Here is a 13,435-nt window from a genome sequence, read left to right on the forward strand (position 1 = left end):
GAGGGAAAAAAACCAGCAGACACTCGCAGCCATTACTGGAGCAGGGGCTGCAACAGGATGAGGTTCTCCCCTGCACTGATGGGGTGGGGATCCTGGCAGCCACCCCCCACAGGGACCTTCCAGCATTTTGCTGTTTGCAAGCTGCAGACCAGCTCTGGGCAGCTGTCAGCTCACAGGGAGGCTCAGAGAGGAAATGAGAACATTATTATTCTTTTCAAGACAAGTCCAGCACGGTTCCTTGGTGAAATATTAGCTATGGGAAATAGCAAGTAACGTTCCTACCTCCCAGGCACATATTTGGAGATAGGAAAAAAAAAAAGTACAGTGAAACTAGCAGGGTGAGGGGAAGATTATGGCAGGGGCAGTGTGTTATCAGGCCAAAAGAGTATGGTTTTAGGGCAGAATGGTAGAAAGCTCCTTTGGGAGTGCCTCCTGCCCTCCTGCTTAGCAGGCCAAATGTCTCTTTTTTACACAGGGAGCCTCAAGATTCAGAAACCCTGGCACACAAGCTGCTTCCCAGCAGGAAAGCTATGCCTGGCAGAGGTTTGGGATCAGCCCTGTCTCCCATGCCCTCAGAAGCATCCCTCAGGCCTGGAGAGGTGGGAATTAGAGTCATGGGTGTCTGCATGGGATGTGTGTCTGGTTGCTAGCTTAGGGTGACAATGTAGATGTATTTTTTGAAAAGCTTCAGCAATGCAGAACTGCAGTCGTAATTCCTGACTGCTCTGTCCAAGTCATTGAGATTCTTCATGCAGTTGTTAATTACTGACTAAAGCAAGTATCTTGAAGTTCCCAGTATGTACATCTCCTCTGAGCAGTAGCAAAGAAGTGCACGTTTCCCTTTCTTCTGATTAGTTACCCACCAGCCTTATAGAAGAAACATTTTCTGTGTTTTTAAACTGTGCTCCCAACATGCTGCTTCGGTGATCTACAGTCATTCCTTTTTGTCAGAGAGCAGCTGTTGAGGGTGTTGCTTGCCCTGTGGTATGTTTTTTGTGACCTGCAAATGCCACATGGTATATTCCTGTAGGCATAAGTCCCATTTTAAGTGTATTTGCAAAGACTGCATATGGTGTGATGTCTTGGAGCAACTAGAGATACAAATATCCTCACGTATATCTTACATGGTATGTTCTGCTATAGAAAATAAAACCAAGTAAGAAATAGTTAATATTTTGAATTTTAGGATGGTTTTTCTGCTTGGAGCTGCTTCACAATCATGAGGCCATCTCCCATGACTGATGGCCTGTTTTAATTTGAAAGCTATTGCAAGCTCTGTACAGGTAACTGTGGGCCCAGTTGCATGCTCCCAGTTAGAAAAATCTCCAGCTGAGCATATAGTTTGTCTTGCATGAGGAATGTACTTGCACTCTGTAGCATATGTTGTGCTTGCAGGGAGCTGGCATGAAATAGATTAATTTTGATTATTCCAGAGTAACTTGAGTAGCCATTTAAAGGGAGATAGACCCAGAGACATGAAAACCCAACGTGGAGGCTTGAAATGCTCTCTGAAAAGTTTGAAACATTTCTGTAGCCTTGCTTCACTGCCAGCCCAGTCCAAAGCCATAGCCAAGGTTTTCAGATGTGACTCATTTCTTCTATTTCCCCTGCTGAGGCTAAGCCTGGTTTTCTGAAAGTATTGAGCATCCCCTGCTGGAAATCAAACCCCTTTCAGAAACCTTGAATACTCAGAATCAGAGCAGCACTAATAAGATTATCACAGAATTGGCTGGGTTGGAAGGGACCTCAGAGATCATCAAGTCCAACCCTTGATCCACTCCCCCCGTGGTTCCCAGCCCATGGCACTCAGTGCCACATCCAGGCTCTTTGGAAAGATCTCCAGACACAGAGAATCCACTACTTCCCTGGGCAGCCCATTCCAGTGCCTGATCACCCTCTCCAGAAAGAAATTATTGGGATGTGTACATCAAGCTGGAGTTTCAACACATTGCTCAGGCACTTGGCTCCCTGAAGCCAGCAGGAGTTTCCTTTAACAAGGATTGTGGGGGATTTTCTACTCACGTGGGGGCTAAGGCACAGCCAGGAAAATAGGTCTTGCAAAAGAAAAAGGATGCCTAGTAAACATGAACGAGTTAAAGAGATGTTAAATAGACTAATCAAGTAACTTTCTTGGTGCCATTGGTATCTGATTAGATGATGAAGCCTAAGACTGCTTTAAGCATTCATTGGTTTCTATGTTGTTTTCTTTCTGGGAGGTTTTGTGCAGCTTGCCTCCCTACAGTTGCCTCACTGCAGCCAGCCTGAGGAAAATCCACCACTCAGATATGGTTAAAAGGGGGCATTTAATTAGTCATGAGGACAGGGAAGGATTTCATTCAAGCATAAGCAGCAGCCAGCTTTACACTCTCTCACGCCTGGCTACACAGCAGCCCAGGGAACCTTTCCATGGGATCTGTCCCTCACCACTCCCTGATTCCTTTCCAAATGCCTGAAGGCAGCCAGTTGTCCCCGTGTGGGGGGACTCCCACTGTTTGCTGCCACACTCCTGCCAACTTCAGTAGTGTCAAGGAGCAAGCTCTGGTGCTGACTTGTGGCCACCTTCTCGTCCAACCAGTCCCCTGAGGAGCTTTTGTTCTGCTGGGAAGCTGCTGCCCAAGTGCCCTCAGACAAAACAGCTTAGTACAGAAGTGAGGGGGCAGTCGTTGTGCAGAGCCTGGCAAGGTGCAGGTGGTGGGGATGGTGACAACCATGCTCATCCCTCTGGGCACTGGAGCATCTCAGAGCTCTGGGTGCTGGGCCTGAGCCCCTGCAGAGCTGTGCCTAAGAGGGCATCATATCAGCACTTTTCTAGGGGTGAAAAAGAGTGGACTCCACACTGTGAAGTGTGGATGGATTCCTGTTTAAGAGGACATCCTGAATCAGGGAGGGCAGCCACCTGCCTTGCTAGCACCTCCCTCGCAGAGGTGCCCCAGCACTGGCAAACCTTGCCCTTCTCCTTCAGTGGGGGCTTAGGAATAGCACATTCCAACTGTGCAATAGCTTGGAGCCAAAATTCACACTTTTCAGAGTAAGTATGGAAATTTTTCAACATTTGTGTTGAGGGAATGTGCCAAAACGGGTCTCCGGGTTCCTCCTGTCAGCTGCAGAGCAATGAGGGCTGCGAGGAGGGGGGGGCATTGCCTCAGCTGAAACCAGGGCACTCCAAACAGCCCCAAAATGCATTTAGCCAGAGATTAATTACCTGATGGCTGCGGTGAAGGCCTAAGGCACTGCTGTAAAAATTAGTACAAGGCCCTGGAGCTGCTTCTGCAGTTGGGGTCTGTCGGGGAGGTGTCCCCGGGGCAGGGCTGTGCCTCTCCCGGGGGCGGGCAGGGGCCGGGGCCGGGGCAGTGCTGCCCCCCGGTGGGGAGAGAGGGACCTGCAGGGTAAGAAATGGTACCCAGCAGAGATGTGACCAGGAAACTTCAGAGGCTGAGGTGTTTTGTCCAATGCTAAGGCTATTCCTGATTTGTACTGTGAAATCTTCTCTGTCGAGTCCTTCCATTAAAAGGAGGATACATTTCTTTGGATGGCTGAGCATTTGCAGATGAAATTAGTTCAAAGCAAGGCACCTCCTAGGAGATGTCCTAACCTGGCAGAGTAGCACCTGAGAGGGCACTAATGCCAGCTACAGCATCTACCTGAGCACAGGGCTTGTAGACCCTGTCCCATGTCCCATCACATTCAAGGTGTTATTCAGGTGCTTGTAAGAAAACACTTTTGAGCAGAACATGGATCTCCTCAAGATCCATCAACCTCCTACTGATCCTCAAGCAATAGGTCTGGCCAAGCAAAGCATGGGGATAATTCAAATGCATAAAGGTGTAAACTTTGAGAAGAGTGGAAGTGGAGAGAAAAAAAAACAGAAAACAAGGAAAAATATAACTTTGCCTCTTGACTAAAATGGGGCAGCCACTGAGAATTAAACAAGGGGAAGGCCAATCGGGGATCAAATTTTGAACATTAAGCCTATTCATTCCCTTCACATCTACAGGAGGAAAACGATTGAAAGTGTGCTCCAGCAAAACAGAATCAGCACACTAAAAAACATTTCTTTTTTATTCACTTCTAAATCCACTGGAATATTTCTTTTTTACCCCCTTAAAGTTGTACAGACAGATTCAGAATAGTATTAGGATCTTTTGTACCATCATGAAGCAGAAAACTTAAAGTCAGTAATCAAGCAAGGACTTGGGGCAGAGCAATGTCCTTGCAGTAGCAATAGGAAGTTTGGCATTGCCCCTGACTTTTGCTTCTGTCGTTTTTGATCGGGGGACTGAATCTCCTGGTGCTGATGTGTGGCTGCTAACAGCAAACCTTCCCTGGAGACTCCCACCCGCAGGAGATCCAGGCTTGGGGCAGCAGTCCTGGCAATGCTGGTGCCCCGTGTGGGTGTTACAGCTGCTTTTGTGCAGGACTGTGAGAGCTGAAGCTGTTCCTTGGGCTCCTCTGGCTGTGTTTTGGCCCAGAGAAGGGAGATTCTTTCTTTTTGCCCAGGTCTCTCAGTGGCCCAGGAGCCCATGGCTGCCCTGCAGCTGCAGCCTGGCATAGGAAACATCCCCACACTTATTGTTGGTGCATTTTCAGGGACAAAATGTTGTGATTTGCCAAAAAAAAAAAAAAAAAAAAAAGGAAACAAAATGTTTGCTGGCATAGCAATGAGTCCTTTTTGGTTTTTTATCTCTCTAACCTTCAGGGCAGCAAGAGAGCAGGTTTGGCAAGTGAGACAGCAAGAGAAACTGTTGATCAGTGGCTGTGGCAGTGCCCTGTGCTGCTGCTGGAAGGTTTCACAGGGTCCCTTCTCTGCTCACAGTGTAGACCCTTCCCCAGGGACTCTGGCAGCAAGCTGCCTGCACACACAGCACTGGGCAGGGCATGGAGCTGCAGAATATCAAGTAGGAGCAGAATAACGAGCTGAGCTCCTCCAGCCCTTGGAGGAAGCTGCTCCATAAGGCTGCTGCGTTTTGTTCACAGGTCCCCTGCTGCAACACTGCTTGGTGTGCAGTTTGCACGGTCCCCTGAAACACAGCAATCACATACAAGTATTGCTGTGAGGCTGCTGGAGCCCAGCACCTGCCAGAAACTCCACCTCTGTGCTTGGTTGTTCTTCTCAGTGGAGAGGTTTGGCTGTGAATAGAATAGATAGGTGAGTAGAATTTTAACCAAATCCATGCCCTACCAAGCACAGCTTCCCAATGCAGCTTGGGTAAGAGAAATTCCGTCCTTTCTGTTAAATGACTTTAAATTGAAGTGTTTCACAGTGAGGTTACAAGACAAACACCATTTCCTCACAAGTCTCTGGTACAACAGAAGGTCTGTGCCTGCTCCGGTCTGGTTCCAGTGGAGCAGCAGGCATGGGATCAGAGGAGCAGATGTCTTCAGCTGCAGCCTGGGCAAGCTCATTGCTGAGCTGGCAAGTGTCCCCTGCCCTGCCAAACCTGCCAATTGCAGGATCAGCAGTGGTATTATAATTACATATGAGTGCTGTCCCTGCTTCAGTACCTGATCCACTTGCTGGAGAAACAGAAACATAAATTTGAAACGAACATGGAAGGTTGCTGCTGTGTTTTAAATCCTTGGGTAACCCAAAAACAGAGATTTGTGTTTCAGTTCCAGCAGTTTTGCTCACCACACCTTGTCCCCAGCACAGGGCCATCTGCACTGTCATTTAAACCCAAGTCCAAGCCCTTTTCTGACGATGTTTGTCTCTTCTTATGCCCTCAGCAACACGCACCTCTCTGGACTTGAGGAAAATAATCAGCATGAACTGATGCTTCTTGCTGATGGGATCTGGATGAGCTGGAGAGAAGACAGCCAGGACCCTCCCTGAGCCTCACCAAGGTTAGTGCCAGTGTGACAATCTCAGGCTGCTGCCAGCCCCTTGCACTGTGGTTTCATGAGAGATCATGGGTACTTTGGGCTTTCTTTGCATCCTGAAAACTCAGATGCCTTTCACCTCTCTGACCACAGCCCAAATTTTGCAGAGGTCTCTGGAGAGGTTTCCAGGAGGTGACAGCAGGGCTGCCTGTGGCTCCTGGTCCCAGCCTTGTGGCTGTGTCCCTGGAAAATCATCATCAAAGCTGCAGCAAGTCTTACCTGCCCTTGCTAGGCATGGCATGTCACTGCAGGTCAGAGGAGGAGGGAGTGCAGCACTAACTACAGGAGCCATTTCATCCTTCAGAAGGGCTCTTTGAGGATGCTGCTCCCAAGAAGGCAGCACCACCCACATGGGAACATGCCTGTGGGCAAAGCTCCTTGCCTGTATCCCTGGTTTTCTCTCAGCTCCAGTAGTTTCTGCCTAACTTCCCAGAAGCTGCTGGGCAGTAGTGTCTCATCCCCGGCCCAGAGGCTTTTGCCCTCTTCTGACACCTGCTGGAAAAACTAAAACCGAGTCATCTCTTGAGCACCTCACACCAGCTTTCCTTTCTCTCCCCAGGAAGCGAAGCAGTGAAGGGTACACGGCCAGAAGCTCTTTTTTTCTCAGATACTCCTGAGTCACTATTAATCTACTGGAGAGTGAATGGTCTCTAAGCAGAAAATGTGTTATTTTCCTGCTGCCTTTCTGGAATTCTTCGTTTTGCATTTTGAAGTAAACTGTGGAGGGGGGGAGGATGTTCCACAGGTTTTTGTATTTACTGCCAGCAGAAAGATCTCCTTAGGCACTGGGTGATTTGAGCAGTCTGGAGGATTGTGTTTCTCTTCCTAATGCAAGATTCATGACTGGCCTGTCTCTCCTTACACTCCTGGGATGCTGGTGCAGGTGCCTGCCTCCAGCAAGGCTCTGGGAAGGGGCAGCAAGCCCTGCTGCAGCTGGCATTGGCAGCTTTAGGTCATTTGCTGGCCCATCACAGCTGCTGGCACACTTTGCTAATAGCTGGGGTCTTGCACCCCATCACCTTTCACTCAGAAATCTGATTTTTCTTTGAGAAATCGCTAATTTCTTTCCAGGTAGAAAAATTCCCCCAGCGTTAAGGGAGAGGTGAGTTGTTGTCTTGCCAAGTCCAGCCCTTCTTTCAGTGCCAGGGGGTGATTAATGGCCTTTTTTTGGTGAACCAAAGGAAAGGGGCTCCTGCTTGGTCCTTCCGGAGAACACCAAAGCCCGAGGCAGGCGAGGAGGAGGGAGAGCTTGTGGGGGGAGAGGGAGGGCAGCAATCCTGTGGTGACAGCGATTTGTGCGGTGTCAGAGGACAGGACCCCTCTGAAAAATGAGACCCTGGATGAATAAATCATGGGCCCTCTCTGAGTAACTTGAAAACTCGGTCCAGCCCTGCTGGTGGTGGGAGTTGGCCCAAGCCCTGCCCGCAGGGAGGGACCCGGGTTCTCCAGAGGCTTTTAAGGGCGAGGTCTGCCCTCCGCCGTCGGAGCAGCCTCTGCCCGGGGCGGGAGCCCGGAGCCTCGCTGCGGGGCCATGGAGGGGAACGCGCACCTCCTCCAGGTCATCCACAAGATGCGTTCACAAATCAACAGGCTGGAGAGAGAAAACAGGGCCCTGAGGGGAGAGCTGCAGGTCTGCGGGCAGAGAGCTGAGAGAGACGCAGCAAGAGAAGGTGGCAACAGTGACATGAGGAGTCCTGATGGTGACGGGGAAGGACCTGCAGGCTCTGCAGCATCCCTGCGTGGTGGCACCGTGGCTGGTCCTGCTCTAGCACCCAAGGAGCAGACAGGTACCAAAGAGACAGGGCTGTCTATGGCACCTCTGTGTGCTGCCCACACAGGGCCTCCCAGCCTGGCTGTTACATGTCTGCAGGGAATGGGGGATCATAGAATCATAGAATTGGCTGGGTTGGAAGGAACCTCAGAGCTCATCAAGTCCAACCCTTGATCCACTCCCCCCGTGGTTCCCAGCCCATGGCACTCAGTGCCACATCCAGGCTCTTTGGAAAGATCTCCAGACACGGAGAATCCACTACTTCCCTGGGCAGCCCATTCCAATGCCTGATCACCCTCTCCAGAAAGAAATTCTTTCTCATCTCCAACCTAAACCTCCCCTGGCACAACTTGAGACCCTGCCCTCTTGTCTTGCTGAGAGTTGCCTGGGGAAAGAGACACTTTGAATACCATTGAATACCCCCCGCAGCCAAGCCCACCCAGCCCAGTGGTCAGGTTGCTAACCTCAAGGCTGGTGGTGGCTATGGATGCCATCAGCTTGGCAACAGCTCACTGGTCTTTTGGCAAGTGTGAAAGATGTGCACAGTCCTATCCAACCTGCTGGCCTTTCCTCTCTGGCTGCCTTCTGTGGGAAAGGCTTTGATCCAAAGGGGCCGTTTTTCCTTCTTTACCTTTCGGCCTCCCCACACCTGAAACTTCCTCGAGCCAAAAGAAAGTGATGAAAAATACATGGAGGATATCTGAACTCTCATGGTTGTTATTGCTATTGTTCCCAGCTCTGCTTTTCTTTCTGCTCCTCAGATGCCACCATGACGGTGAGGCGCTACTCCACCACTTCCCCAGCGCCTGCTGCTCCCAGCACCAGCTCCCACTGGGATGGCACCGTGGTCCAGGGTCCCCCCAGGACCCTGCCACCAGCCCCTCCTGCTACAGCACAGCCCACCCTTGGAGAGGGGAGGGGGCTGGGAGAAACTCCAACCAACCTTCCCTCCTACAGTCATTCCAGCAAAGTGAGGCTGCTTCAGGATCATGTCTGTAAGTGCAGGTAGGTTCAGCTTGCCTTGCAGCATCACCTGCAGTTGCAGGTTCATCTAATAATGTATGTGGATGTTGCTTTGGGGCTTAGTCTGTTAGCAGCAAAATCTTAGATTTTATAAGGGCATCAAGAAGATGGGGCATCTCTTCTAGGGGAGTTGTCCTGCTCTTCCTTGCAATGTCTGAAGTGGTGGTAGAAGTCTAAATGGAAAGGAGAGGCTGAGAAGAGAGGAAAGGGGGCAGAAATCTCTCTGTTAAAGCCAGGCAGACTGATGTGTTGTTCTGACAAGCTAAGCTTGAAAGGGTTTTTTAAACTTTGAGCAAATAGCATGGAGATATCAAGGAACTCTCAACTAAGCTTCTGAAAGTGTGGTTAATATGGCTTGTGGATTTGGATGTACTGTATCATATTTTCCCTGTAATGGAAGCATGTAGCCTTGACAGAAGTGTTCTCAGGATGGCTTCTAAATGAAGTAAAATGGCTGGGGGACAAGCTCTCATCTGCTCATTGATGAGAAGCTTTCCAGCACAGGGCAATGAGTTCAGTAAGCTAATTAAGCTTAACTTTTTTGCTTGCCAGCATGCTGGGCCATGTCAGGGTCTTTGTTCATGGTAGTTCTCTCACATTCTGCTCCAAAGCTGTAATCCTATTGGTGATGCTGAGTATTTTTGCTTTAAAATTAACTCTGTAGAAATATCACCTTGGATTTATCTAGAGTGCCATTGCATCAGAGTAATAAAATGACAGCACTGCTAACAAATCATCACTAATTTGCATGTCTACAAAGTTTTCATTCATATATGCTAAAGCATTGTTTATAGTAAGTGATTCCCACTTGGTTTTTTTTTGGTCAAGAAAAAAAAAAAGAGTACACATTTGAATACATTTGGCAGGATAGGAGAGGCTAAGGGCTGTTTTCAGTGCTATTATACTAAAACTGCTAAAGGGACAGGGCCTATTTGGTACAAATGTCCTCACTGGGGTGGGCGTTCAGGCTTAATGGTGGGACAGGTCTAACTGGGAGGTGAGAAGGGGCATGGAAATCACAGAGGTCCTGCAGGACAGCTCTGGTACCCATCAATAAATACTTTCAATAATTGCATGATTTTCCTTTCTCATGCTCCTCAAGGGCCTGAGCCAGCTGACAGCAACTGCAGGGGACAGTCAGAACAAACCCCAAAGTTCTGCAAAGCCAAATCCATTTACTTGCCAAGCCAGCCACATCAAGCAACGTGTTTCTCTCTCTCTGCTTTCACAACCAGTCTTATTTACCAGGCACATGCTCAGCACTTGGAAACCACTTGCAGTAGCTGGGTACTGATGCATACAAACACAAAGCAGCTGAAGGAGCCCCTGGGTCTGTCTGACTGTAGCTTTGTACGTGCTCATCAGGCACTGATAGATGTGAGGCTCACCATGAAAAGGCAGATGCTCCCAACAGACAGACAGACAGACGGATAACACTATGCTGGTCCCTTGGGAAGACTGTGCAACCCTCATCCCAGCAGGGTGTGCAATCCTGCCTCCATGCAGCCTGCAAGTGCTGAAAGAATTTAACATTTGCTTCCCTGGTTGGTTTGTGGGGTTTTTTCCTTTTTACTTACTTTGCACGTTCGGTACATTCGTAATCCTCATTAATGCTCTCTCATTTTTCCCCAGGGGTAAAGTAAAGGCTGTTAGTTTCCTCTTACCAATGGATGTGTCATCATATGCTGAAAAGCAAGGTTCCCTCAAAAGCCCACAGAATCAGAGCACAAAACAGTTAACCACCATCACTGAAAAGGATATGTGAGCTGGTGCATTTTTAAAGGCCCATTGATTCTGGAGATAAATTGGCCTTCAATAATAGCTGTGTGTCAGGTTCCTTGCCTGCAAAATGCTTTGGCAAGATGCCTGCAGAGAATCACCCAGCCTGTGTTTCGGGTCACTGGCCTGATGTTTAGCATGGAAATGGAACCCCAACCAAGCCACCTGGAAGCCCAAACACTGTGAGGAAGCCACACCATAGCAGAGGTACCTCCACAAAGGAGCTTCTGCACGACATGTCTCAAGGATCCCTTACCTTTGGACTGCTGTCAACAGTGTTGAAGCTATTTTGATGCATTTGTCTCAAAAAGCAGAAACCACGTCACTGCTTGTATTGGTTGATTCCCTTACCAGAAAGAGATTTGATGCACAGGACAAAATAAGACCTAAGAAAGGGCCTGTGAGGTTTTCTCTGTGTGTAAAAGTATTTTTCAAGCTCACAGCACTGACACAGCAAGGTTAAGGCAGCATTACAGGGTCAGTTCATGCTGCTCTGAATTTCTACAGAGTTTGGCAATGACTCTTTATGTTCATCTTTAAGGGAGCAGAGGGCAGCATAAGTATTAATCAGTGTGAAAATGTACAAATCTGTTTCTGAGTTGCTCTGTTCAGCCAGCCAGAGACCAGAGGCTGTGCACCAAGGCAGAATGGGAAGAATTGTGACTATGGACATTTTTCAGGAATGGCTCCTTAGCATGGCTCAGATTAAAAAAAAAAAAAATCAGCAGCAGAAATTCAGCAGCCAGGTGCAAAATCATTGTCAGAGAATTACAAACAGCTTGTAAAAAAACGAGGAGTGCTTCTTGGTTTTATTCATATGAGTAAAGACAGTGCCTCACTTGTTTGCTTTGATTGCAAGTATTTATGGGACCAAAACACTGCAAGTTGCTATTTTTTTATGTACAGGCAGCTCTGATGAAAGTGTTGTACAGAGAATGTATGAACAGTAGATATTGATATTGATAACATTATGGAAGGGCTTTATCTCATTATCTAGCCTTAAAGTATTGGGCTTTCAAAAGTGAAAGCAGAGACCTGGTGGAAAAAATCCTTTTGGGATTTTTTTGTGATGTTGTATACTTGTGTCAGAAATCTGTGGTCATTTTTTAATTTTGAGCTTCACCACGTATTCTCTATTCAAGTACTTTTGTCATTTATTCTCACCAATTAAGTAATCATTTCAGTTTCGCTGCTATTCTGTTTATGGCTTTTTCTGTTCAGCTTGGGTCCAGACAGAGTTGCACTGTAATGCCAGAAGTAACGAAGTGATGACTTTCAGCAGCTCAGGCTACAGCTTGGGAAGATTACTGAACAGCTCATTTTAGAAGGTATTTACAGGGAAGTGCTTTTCACATGTTTTAAAAGAAGCTTCCTTGTCATAAAACAGGCATTGCAGATGTGTTTATTTAAGTACCAACATCCAGTTGGTTTCATTTAACAACAAAAGTCTGAAAGTCTGGCCCCTAGACCTTTAAGGTACCCAAGCTTTTGACAACTCGTGCTTAAACATTTGGGAAGCCATATGCTCGAAGTCTCAACTTGGAAGTTTTCTATGCCACAGATCCATATAGCAGCCTTGGGAATTCTCTTGTCCCACCCTCTTCCTGTCAGTTCAACCTTCAGAGGTCACATGTATTATGACATATATAAAATATACATAAAAAAGGGACTGATATAGTAAGTGTCTGACAATGCCAGTTTCAGTGGGCTGCTGATTCAGATGTCACACAAATATATATATATATATATATATATATATGACCTCGTGTATGGTCAAGACATTAAATTCACTGGATATTTGTTAGAGGTTTAATGGTCTTCAATTTTTGTGTGCTTGAAGAGAGAAGAGGGAAAAGAATCACAGTAGTTGTTGAAAGATGGCAGTCAGGATATTAATGGAAAGATTTATTTTTGACTGGTATCTTTGCAGTCTTCAGCGGTGCACACAGATTTAAAAGCACATGATGATGCACGGGCACATGAATTTTTCAAAGCAGTTGTGCAGATCTGACCTAGTTTTACATCTCCAGGAGACCCAGACTGTAGCAAAGGCCACAGAAAAGCCACTGAACACATCGGTTTTATCACAGTACAGCATGAAGTAAGTTGACGTGGGGCACTCACTGGCAATTAAAACATTCCAATATTAAACATTCATAGATTGTTCAGTGCAAAAAGGGCAGGTTATGAGCAAAGCAAGTGTTAAAATTCAGACAGAGAGATGCAGGCAGCAATTAAGCCCTGGTACTTTTCTTCTTCCCAAGAGTATTCATAGAAGTTCAGAGGAGCTCTGGGCTTCTACCTAAAACCAGCTGAATCTATATTAAACCCTGGGATAACATACTAAACCCTCTTCACTGATCACCAGGCTTCTTGGACAGTTTCCAATTGGAAATTCTCCCTTCCAGAGAGGTGGACAGTGGTAAAGAGCCACATGGGGGTGGGACTGCAGGAGCAGCTGAGACAGCAAGAAGTTCTCTCCTGCTTCAGCACTGGCCACAGAGAGATGTACACCCCTGCCCCACAGTTGTGCTGGGGGCTAAGTGTCTTTTTATCTCCCTAGAGAAAGCCAATAAAGACAGAGCTTACCACCATCTGTTACATGCTCTCCATTCCATCAGAGAGTGAGTTCAAGAGTAGAGAAACATGTCTCTGGGTTGGAGACAAAAAAAGTCTTGCCAGAGTAGGTTCTTGACTTCAATCAGTGGGATAGGGCAGATTGAACTCTTGCTTCACATTACATCATTTTAAGGGAGAGAGAAGTTATCTTTAGTAAAGGAAGTCTTTTTGAAGCTATGGTCATAATTCAGAGGTGTAAGGCAATGAGCACTGGAGGAGTCACCAAGGATGAGGGTGAAAGTTAAACCTTGTGTGTCTGAGGGTAGCACCCAGTCAGGTGTTTAAAGTCTTGATACCCAACTCAACAACAATAATCCGTAGATGCAGCTTCAATCTACAGCAGATCTCACCCTTGCCAAAACAAGG

The 13,435-nt window shown here is 47.4% G+C and overlaps 1 protein-coding gene across 1 annotated transcript; it reads left to right on the forward strand.

Moving 5' to 3' along the window:
* Window positions 1-7,408: 7,408 nt before the first annotated feature.
* Window positions 7,409-10,436, forward strand: LOC115598757 (putative coiled-coil domain-containing protein 195). The gene is made up of 3 exons (XM_030456296.1): window positions 7,409-7,664; window positions 8,410-8,653; window positions 10,304-10,436. The coding sequence occupies exons 1-3, from the start codon at window positions 7,409-7,411 to the stop codon at window positions 10,434-10,436; spliced, it is 633 nt and encodes a 210-aa protein (XP_030312156.1).
* The last annotated feature ends 2,999 nt before the right edge of the window (window positions 10,437-13,435 follow it).

Source organism: Calypte anna, chromosome 9 (assembly GCF_003957555.1).
Source record: "Calypte anna isolate BGI_N300 chromosome 9, bCalAnn1_v1.p, whole genome shotgun sequence".
NCBI lineage: Eukaryota > Metazoa > Chordata > Aves > Apodiformes > Trochilidae > Calypte > Calypte anna.